This window comes from Entelurus aequoreus, linkage group LG07 (genome assembly GCF_033978785.1).
Source record: "Entelurus aequoreus isolate RoL-2023_Sb linkage group LG07, RoL_Eaeq_v1.1, whole genome shotgun sequence".
NCBI lineage: Eukaryota > Metazoa > Chordata > Actinopteri > Syngnathiformes > Syngnathidae > Entelurus > Entelurus aequoreus.
The window spans coordinates 14,994,240-15,004,427 of record NC_084737.1 but is presented as its reverse complement, the minus strand read 5'-3'; the positions used below and the strand labels follow the sequence as shown (position 1 = coordinate 15,004,427).

At 39.9% G+C, this 10,188-nt stretch overlaps 1 protein-coding gene across 3 annotated transcripts; it reads right to left on the bottom strand.

Annotated features, from left to right (window-relative positions):
• On the bottom strand, positions 1-10,102 carry LOC133653419 (major histocompatibility complex class I-related gene protein-like). Of its 3 annotated transcripts, XM_062052651.1 has the most exons (10): positions 9,877-10,102; positions 9,557-9,739; positions 9,425-9,482; positions 6,643-6,909; positions 5,902-6,180; positions 5,512-5,820; positions 5,237-5,335; positions 5,061-5,078; positions 3,225-3,299; positions 1-2,729 (listed from the first exon to the last, which is right to left on the bottom strand). In XM_062052651.1, the coding sequence occupies exons 3-9, from the start codon at positions 9,477-9,479 to the stop codon at positions 3,250-3,252; spliced, it is 1,077 nt and encodes a 358-aa protein (XP_061908635.1). In that variant the 5' UTR covers positions 9,480-9,482; positions 9,557-9,739; positions 9,877-10,102; the 3' UTR covers positions 1-2,729; positions 3,225-3,249. The 3 variants fall into 3 exon arrangements, with proteins under 3 accessions (XP_061908635.1, XP_061908634.1, XP_061908636.1); XM_062052650.1 differs by lacking the exon at positions 9,877-10,102 and having other exon boundaries at positions 9,425-9,485; positions 9,557-9,633; XM_062052652.1 differs by lacking the exons at positions 9,557-9,739; positions 9,877-10,102 and having other exon boundaries at positions 6,643-6,867; positions 9,425-9,485.
• Positions 10,103-10,188: the final 86 nt, after the last annotated feature.

Here is a 10,188-nt window from a genome sequence, read left to right as displayed (position 1 = left end):
CCTCCCGGTATCGGAGGCCTCAAGGTTGGCAAGTATGGTTTGAACTCACAACCTACCGATCTCACTCTAACCACTAGGCCACTGAGTAGTGTTAATGATAGGTTTAGAGGTCGTAAATCATTTTGATTGTTGGGTTTTTTGACAGTTTTACACAAACTTGACTACTACAACTATATCCTCTGATAGGGCGGGGGCTTCTTGGTGTAAGCATTTAAAAACAATGAGTACAGTTTTTAAATGAACTCTAAAAGTAATCGGGAGCCAATGAAGGGAAGCCAGTACGGGGGTAATGTGCTCACGTCCTTTAGATCTGGTTAAAAGACCAGCAGCAGAGTTCTGCAAGTTCTGGAGAGAGCTCTGATCCAGGCCTACGTACAACCAATTACAGTAATCCAGGCGTGACGTCACAAATGCATGGATAGCTCTTTCAAAGTCTGTCAAACTTTGTAATTAATTATCGCCCATCTGTGTGGTGTCCAAAAGTGCTCAATTCAACTTCTTTGATCAAAACGTCTTGAAGGAGTTCGTTAAAGTACGACCCTTGGTTTTTGCGCAAAGTGGCTGACGTAAACCAATATGGCCGACTTCCTGTTTTGTTTTTTAATTGAAGTTCCTGAGACTTTTCTCACGTGTCCTGTCATGATAGCCGTCTCCCCCAAATCTCATGACGATACATGAAACTGGTGGCAGAAGCAAATTTTTTTTTTTCATTTCCAAAATAGAATTATTATTTTTTTGGACCTGACGTGCTCGCAAAATTGGTGAGTTTTTGTGCATGTTAAAGCCCTGGAAAAAGTGTCGAATTTGCTAGAATAATAATAAACGGAACAATTACAATAGGTCAGGAGCACCAATAATAATAAACGGAAAAACTACAATAGGTCAGGAGCAGCAATAATAAAAAACGGAACAATTCCATTAGGTCAGGAGCAGCAATAATAATAAACGGAACAATTCCAATAGGTTCTTCGCAGCTCTTGCAAATAAATGAGGTTTCCTCTCTGGCTTTCATACAGGGTTTCTGCAGGTATCAGCAGATCTAAGTGAATGCTATTTTAATGCCACTTAAAACACATTTAATGTCCGTGTCCTATTGCAGGTAGTTATTATATATAATCAAAAATGTACTATCGTCTATATAGACACAATTCTAAGCATTTGACAATATTAATCTTGAATAGTTGAACAGCTTACATTAACTGTTACTCTGTAGTGAACTAAAATTGGCTCACAAGATTGTTTAATTCAGGGATGTATTTTTCTTTAGTGGTAGCAGCAGCTGCCAGTTGTGGTGGCGACAGCAGAAGTTGCTTTGTGGGTCACGCCCAAAAAATTAGGCACCTTTAGCCTGCCTTTAATCGCCGACTTGAGTTTAGCCAACAGCATTTGTAATTTTACCGCATTAAATTTTTTTAATGCCTGTGGATATCAAATGTAATGCTTTTTAATGCCATTTAAGACCTTAATTATCGCAAAATCCGTTCAGTGAATTTTAATGCTTACCTGAAAAAACCCTGTGATGTTGTTTTGAACAGCTGTCGGGGATACGAATCAACTCGGTCAATTTTCAGTCCTTTTGCAACAGACTCCAAGCATAAGGTGCAGAAAACATCAAATATGTTCTACACAGTTCTGTACGAGCATAAGGAACAGAAAGCAACAGCAGTTCAATCAAGCGGAGAGAATTTCGATTTTCAGATTGATCACAATTCTAATTTGTAACGATTCTTAATCGATTCAAAAACATCAAAAATGGATTTAAATTATTATAATTTTTTTCAATCTGTTCTGTCCATCCACAAATCATATAGTTGATGTAGATGATCATATCTACTGTACAGATTTACTTTAGAAAAGTGTTGGATACTATCTTACCTTATTTGTATTTGACTTTATTAAATGTTTGGGTAGAATTTAATTAAACAAAACCAGTTTTCTTTAACGTAATATAGAAATTGTTCAGAAGTGTTTATCTATTTTATAAAGCAATGTCATAGAATCATAGAATCAGCATCCAATGTTATTAAAAAAAGTATTGGTTTTGAATCGAAAATCATTTTGAATCGACAATCGATTCTGAATCGAATCGTGTGGTGCCCAAAGATTCACAGCCCTACAAGTTTACATTTCTTTGTGCTATTATCTTGCAAATGTAAGAGGTCATTAGCCCAATTATGGCTTCATGGATAAAAGTGTACCAATGCCTCAAATTTCAAGTAGAAAGATCTGGCCATCCTATGTGAGAGTACAACTCACAATGATGTATCCTGGCTTTACCGTTGGTAATAAATAATAAAGTTGTTCCTTTTTTAACTTACCGTCTGTATGTAAGAGCTGTAGAACGTAATGTTATCAATTTGACCCATTTTCTACCAGTTACTGCTATTAGCATGTAGCATTTCCTTCCTTCTTGGTTGACAAAGGGTAAATGGCTAGAATCACCCCCTAGTGTTTGGGAGGTGCATAGCGTTGGGCCAATGAATTACAGAGCTGTGTACGAAAATGAAAAGACATAATTACAAGTATCCAAGTGTTAAAGTGCAAGTGATCCCAACAAAGGCAGCAAAAACATTTGAACATAACTCGTTTTCTAAGCCATAAACATAAAAAAAAAAGAGACCGTATAACACAAGGAGCAGTTTGATGATGAGCAAAGCACATCTCCTTCTCGTCTTCAAGTGTGACCTCGCTCCTCAGTGGTCGCTCTGTGTCCCAGTGCACAAAAGATCCTGGAGGAAAAGGATGACAGCACAAGAATCCAAGTGGAAATGTTAGCTGAAAGACTAGTTTGGATGCATAAATGGTCCATGTGAGCTAGGCCTGGGCGATATGGCCTAAAAATAAAATCTCAGATTTAATTAAATAAAATATATATATATATATATATATATTTAAAATGTTTACTCCTACTTTTAAAGAAAGGGAAAAGTTTGTTATGCTGCCGCATTTTTTGAACAAACGTTGCAGCGTGCAGTCAGTTGTTCCAGGTGTGTTGCCGCAAATCTCAACTACTGACAACACTTTTCTTTTCTTTGGAACAATGTCTCGCTCTCGTTAGTGTTAGCATTAGCCATGTTTTTTGCTAGGTGTGAATCTCTGCGAAGGAAATAAGAAGGGAAGAAGCTCCTCGGGGCAAAACATATTTTAAAATTGTCTGCAACAAAAAAGTCAAATTTTTCGATAAAACCGATTAAGTCGCCAAGGCCTAATGTGAGCAAACTTACTGTGTGCTGACTGCTGCTCTCGCATTTAGCTTTCATCCATCTTGTTCTCTGAGTGCTCGGTACCATCGTCACCAGCTGTCAGACAAACACAAACGCACCGTGACCTCAACGCCTCACATTTTGTACCTTTACTTCCTTACAAAGGTATGAAGAGTCCAGAACTTTTATGGTAGTCAGAATGCTAATGTAGGGGATCAAATACTCATGTTCCCCACTGTACATCTAGAAGGTGCATCTTCACTCGTATCAGATCTTTGATGTGTGACTCCATTGGTTAAGAAACATCAAGAAGCAGAGTGGTGCACTTCTACTTCCTGTCAAAAGTTAGATATGTGACACATTTACATTGCCTGCATGTCAGCAGGTCACGTGACTCGGGGCAGGGTATGGAATCATTTACATTTCAATTAGGGCTATCAAAGGATTAACATTTATATTTAATATTTAATTGGGATTCATCACATTTTGTCCATAGTTAACTCATAGTTAATCAAGGTTAATCACAGATAGTTTATTAGCTTTAATACGTCTATCTTACACCAGTGGTTCTCAAACTTATTTTCACTAAGTACCACCTCAGAAAACACTTGGTTACCACCGTAATGACCAGCATTAAAATACAGTAGCGTAGTAGGTCTATGTATTCATTAAAAACAAGGACAAGGTTTTATTTAACAAGTATATTTAATACGTTTGGCCACTAACATTCCACACAGTTTGAACAGTAACACTGTGTTTGAATATCGGAAAATAAAACACGTCACGTCATTACAGTTTAGTTGATTCTTTGGTGTACTACTAGATGGAGCCGTACGATAGCTTGAGAATCACTTCCTGAGACAGATAATTGTCAAATTTTGAATACTGTCAACATGGGACGTGCTGTAAAAGGAAATTAGCGTTAACTCGTTACTATCCCTTTAAATTTGACAGCCCTAACATTAACCAACACTAGAACCAAAACAATCAGCTTCCAAAGGCGCCAGCTTCCGCCTCTGCTATCCAGTAGGGTTGGTAACGATAAACCGGTTTGAGTGGATATCCAGTTTGACAAGTGAGCGATTCGGTAGCAGTCACCTCATTCGATCAGAATCACCTGTGAATCTTTAGATTCATCGATTAATGGGCCGGGTGTTGCACAACACTATCAATCAGTAGACAGTTTATATTTAAAAAAATGTGAGAGCCAGGGCTGCCCACCAAATGGAATCTCTTGTCGATGCGACATATGAGTAGGCTCATGATGCAAAACACTTTAATGGAAACACCTACAAGTCGCAAATGTACTTTGTCGAAATTGTACAAATATCGCTTTTATTTTGCGAAAAACTGCAATGGAAACGCAGTCTTTGTCTCCCAGCTGGCCTGGGAACGCCTCGCGATAGTCTTAGAAGACATTTGGCCTCTCAATAGAGTAGTTTTCATCAGTTCATGCTCTTAGACTTAGCTTGGACAGATCTCGTCTGAGCGCTTGGTGCCAAGGTCCTAACTATTCATCTTCTAACATGAGGAGGAGCGTATGCACAAGAAGGAATGCTTTTGTTCTTTTGTGGTGTAAAAAAGAAAGTGTCCATCAACAAATGTTAACCATAGAACGGAATCATTCATAAACTGTATCGACTCATTCCGTTTTTAAATATAACGTTATTGAATGGCATGGTAACCCATGTATCTCGATGCATATGGAATTGTCCATGACAAAGAGATGTCCAACCCGACTATCCAGTAAGACAAAGTGAAGACTTTCAGGCTAAACTTGTAACAAACGTCCACATCACCACTTCAACCCTGCTTTGTTTATGGTGGCGCAAAGAAAAGAGAATATGATTGACTTACCAGCTGGATCATAGTTGGCTGAAATGAAAGACAGACAAGATGAGTTGGACTTTTGTCTTCACATCACCTTTCTATGTGAGAGTGTGTGCTCTCTCTCTGAGGATCTTGGAGTGTTTGTTGGCACCTTTGCAGCCTGGAGGAAAGCACCAACTCACAGAAAAATAAGTGTCCCTCACCTTGTTTGTTCTTGTGACGCATGACGACTACGACAATGATGGCGAGGATCACTGCAATGAAGACCGCCACCTTGACAACGAAGGCAAGTCTCACGTTGTCTGTTGAGAGCAAAAAAGCAGGAAGAGGAAACCTGAATGAGTACTTTGCATGCATCCTATCCAATGTCCAGCATTGTTCTTGTGACATGGATCAATAATGGTGGAAGTCCTGATAAAATATCTCCAATATTCTTGATATGAGGACGTAATATTTCAACTTAATGTGTCCTTCTCACCTTCATCACTTGCGTTGCTCAGGATGCTTCTTCTCTCCAGCTTGGTGACCAGGTCCTCTTTGACACCAGACAGCTGAAACACACATTCGTACTTGCCCTCCACTTCGGCCGTCACCTCCACTTTCAGATCCACCGTCATCTGGAAAGTTCCATCAGGGTTGGGCAGGATTTCTCCGTGCACCACGTTCTTGTGGAGATCCTTGCCGTCTTTCCTCCAAAACAATGCCGCACTGCTGGGGTAGAAACCTGTCGCGAAGCAGCTGACTGGAGAGGACGGCGTCTTCTGGAGGAGAAACACTTCTGGAAGCACTGCATGGGAAAGAGTGTAGGTTGTAATGTTACTTATGTTCCTACAGGGGGTGGGCTATCAGCATACATCATGTGGTTTACCTGTTCTCATTAGGACGTCTCTACCAAAGTTCAGATAATTTTTCAAGTTATGAACGCAGATGTTATTGTGTTCAAACTTTAAGTACTTCATAAAATCTCGATCATGGTCCAACTTGTGTTTCATGGGGACGGCTTGTGGTTTTGCTGCAGTCCATGTCCATGTCTTGGTGTCTAACGCTAGAAAATCTTCTCCATCATAACTGGACTGTCTCCAACTCTTGATTTCATCAGTTTCATCATCCCATTCACAGCCTTTCATCTTCTGGTAAATGTGAAGACCTGGAAGAGTAACACAAAGTGTATAAAATGGAGTAAGGCTTAATCACCATCAACCCACGTGCCCTCAAAAGGTTGACAACACGAAAGGACAAGTGGCCTTGCCCCTAAAATGACGACATTTCGGTCCTGGTACTAACCTAAGTTGTGTGTACACTACCTCCTCTCTCCTAACCGTCCCTTTATATTATTCCCCTTTAATTGGTTGTTATGACAGGTTATTAGTCATTCTTTTCCAACTGGGATTTGAATTAACTCATTGTCTGCCATTTTGAGTGCTCACTTGGCTATTAATAATAGGGCTCCTACAGCAGCTGCCAACATGCAAGACAAGTGAGTTTTGATAACTTGAGCCCTCTAAGTGTCAGTCATGTGTCTTTTATATGTCATTATGGATGCCCACAGACAAGGTATCAGTGCAGTAATGTGTTTTTATTTCAGTACGTCAAATATTTATGAACAAACCTTCAGTGTGGTTGAAGCTCTTCTGTAAACTTTTCAAGTCCTCTTTGTCCTTCACTTCATCGCGAATACCGAAATGTGTCAGATACAAAAAGTGCTCTGGATCCACTGTTGTAAAGTTCTTCATCCATTCTTGTTTGGCTTCTGCTTTCTTTGTGTTGCTGTCATAGTGACCGATCTCAACGTCATCAATATAAGCCACGACCACATAATCTGGGAAGTTTGTAACTTGAGAGGACACAGTTTGGAAATACTTGAGCGAGTGAGTCACTGAGAGAAAAACAAAACAGGATGAGAGTTTTATCTTTTTTAAATATCAACAATGTATTTCAGTCAACTCTGCCCACATTTGGACAAAATTCCAAAACAAGTGCAGTTCCCCTTTAAGACCCATCGTACACAATCATTATGAGGGACAATAACTTTTCTTTTTTTTAGGATTTTAAAGATGATAAAAAACGCATGAAAGATACAGCTAATCGGACTCATAGTTGTAGCCTTCAAAGCCCTCTAAAACAGTGGTCTTGCACCATGATTTTTTTTTTTCAGGGACCGGCTTTCCACTCGTGCCAGATAAACACAGCAAAAATAGGTGCATGAAAAATACAAGTCACTGCAACGCTGAATTAGTGGGAGCCCTGGGCTTGTTTCTTTGCAATGAGATCGCCTGCAGACTGCAGATGGAAATCAGCCTTTGGCTACAATCTGTCACATTTATATTGTATACGCTCATTAATGTGCATTGTATCATGTCACAAAATTAAAACAAATAGCAACGTTCTATGGAGTTTTATTGTACATCTATAAACAAGCTTATTGGTGTGTCCAGTAGAACAGGCGAAAGTTAAATGCAGTCGTTTATAAATTATTTAATGTTTCTCTGCTGCCCGGTAGCAAATGCGTTACGGACCGGTACCGGTCCCCGAACCGGTGGTTGGGGACCACTGCTCTAAAACAACTTCAAAACCCTTCATCAGTGTTTTATATACACAGTGCAAGTATATACAGGCCCTGCGATGAGGTGGCGACTTGTCCAGGGTGTACCCCGCCTTCCACCCGAATGCACCTGAGATAGGCTCCAGCACCGCCCGCGATCCCAAGAGGGACAAGCGGTAGAAAATGGATGGACGGAAGTATATACAGTCGTGGTCAAAAGTTTACATACACTTGTAAAGAACATAATGTCATGGCGGTCTTGAGTTTCCAATCATTTCTACAACTCTTATTTTTTCGTGATAGAGTTATTGGAGCACATACTTGTTGGTCACAAAAAACATTCATGAAGTTTGGTTCTTTTATGAATTTATTGTGGCTCTACTGAAAATGTGAGCAAATCTGCTGGGTCAAAAGTATACATTTAGCAATGTTAATATTTGGTTACATGTCCCTTGGCAAGTTTCTGTCACGGCGCGGGCTAAAACCCGTTTTTTCACGGCAGCTTAGTGTGCCGGCACCTCCGCTGGCAGCGCGCCCAGACACGGCTTTGCTCGTGCTGAGCGCAGCATGCCCACACCCAAGTCAGGACTTTGGGAAGGCCATTCTAAAACCTTAATTCTAGCCTGATTTAGCCATTCCTTTACCACTCTTGACGTGTGTTTGGGGTCATTGTCCTGTTGGAACACCTAACTGTGCCCAAGACCCAACCTCCGGGCTGATGATTTTAAGTTGTCCTGAAGAATTTGGAGGTAATTCTCCTTTTTTTATTGTCCCATTTACTCGCTGTAAAGCAGCAGTTCCATTGGCAGCAAAACAGGCCCAAAGCATAATACTACCACCACCATGCTTGACGGTAGGTTTGGTGTTACTGGGATTAAAGGCCTCATCTTTTCTCCTCCAAACATATTGCTGGGTATTGTGGCCAAACAGCTCCATTTTAGTCTCATCTGACCACAGAAGTTTCCTCCAGAAGGTCTTATCTTTGTCCATGTGATGTCAGATGAAACTATAATTGAGGTGTCAATGGAATTGGTGCTTTACAGAGAGTAAATGGGACAATGAAAAAGGAGAATTACCTCCAAATTCTTCAGGACAACCTTAAACCATCAGCCCGGAGGTTGGGTCTTGGGCGCAGTTGGGTGTTCCAACAGGACAATGACTCCAAACACACGTCAAAAGTGGTAAAAGAATGGCTAAATCAGGCTAGAATTAAGGTTTTAGAATGGCCTTCCCAATGTCCTGACTTAAACGTGTGGACAATGCTGAAGAAACAAGTCCATGTCAGAAAACCAACACATTTAGCTGAACTGCACCAATTTTGTCAAGAGGAGTGGTGAAAAATTCAAGCAGAAGCTTGTGGATGGCTACCAAAAGCGCCTTATTGCAGTGAAACTTGCCAAGGGACATGTAAGCAAATATTAACATTGCTGTATGTATACTTTTGACCCAGCAGATTTGCTCACATTTTCAGTAGACCCATAATAAATTCATAAAAGAACCAAACTTCATGAATGTTTTTTGTGACCAACAAGTATGTGCTCCAATCACTCTATCACAAAAAAAAAAGAGTTGTAGAAATGATTGGAAACTCAAGACAGCCATGACATTATGTCCTTTACAAGTGTATGTAAACTTTTGACCACGACTGTACGTAGTGCATATCATCGTTTATAATTTGTTTATATTCCCTTTAAAAAAAGAAACCAAAAAAGGTGACTAAAATGCACTTGTTCAAAACCACTCATGTTGGGTCAAAGTAAACAATGTCAACAATAGTCATGAAAATAAAAACAGTGTCATAATAGGTGTCAATTTAATAAATAATTTTGGAATATTAGAATGGACTTACCAGGCAGTCCGCGGTGTATTTGCACAATTAGCATTGATAACAAAAGCAAGTCCATGATCTGCTGTCACAAGTGCAGAATGAAAATATTTGTTAGTTTGCAACTTAGCGAGACAAAGAAAGTGACAAACTTACCTGGCGATCGTTGTTGTTACAACTGTACACCTGAGCAAATAACAATTCACTTCCTCAATGTGTTCACATCAGGTAATGTGAAGGAGGATTCTATTATTAGAAAATATGATGTGACGCAATGTACTGTAATGTCATGTGACTTAAAGACACGCCCTTCTTGGAGAGTATTGAGGAGAAGAGGAGCTAGAAAAGGATCATAATCAGAATCAGCTTTATTGGCCAAAACTGTTTAACACACAAGGAATCTGACTTGGTATGCTGTGCTCTCTTGTTCAATGTAAAACAATCATTTTAACAATGAACTAAAAATGCAACCCCACCTGTCAAAGTTAAGTTGCGGTTTTGCACGGCATTTGATTGAAATTCCTCAACAAGCCACTTCCTGTGTGAGCAAGCTAGCTACATGCTAGCTTAGCTATGACAATAACGCCATTTGTTGTTTAGGATTGTGTTGTTAGCCGCGTAATGTGTCTTTGATGGGAATGTACACACCTTAAAGGGTGGACTAAGTCCCACTAACAAGTGAAATAAAAACAAGACTGTGGACAGGAATGAGGAAACAACATAACTTGACGCCACCTTGATGGCGCTGAGTGAGAGTAACAACACAAAGTGACAGCAGGTTCTCACCT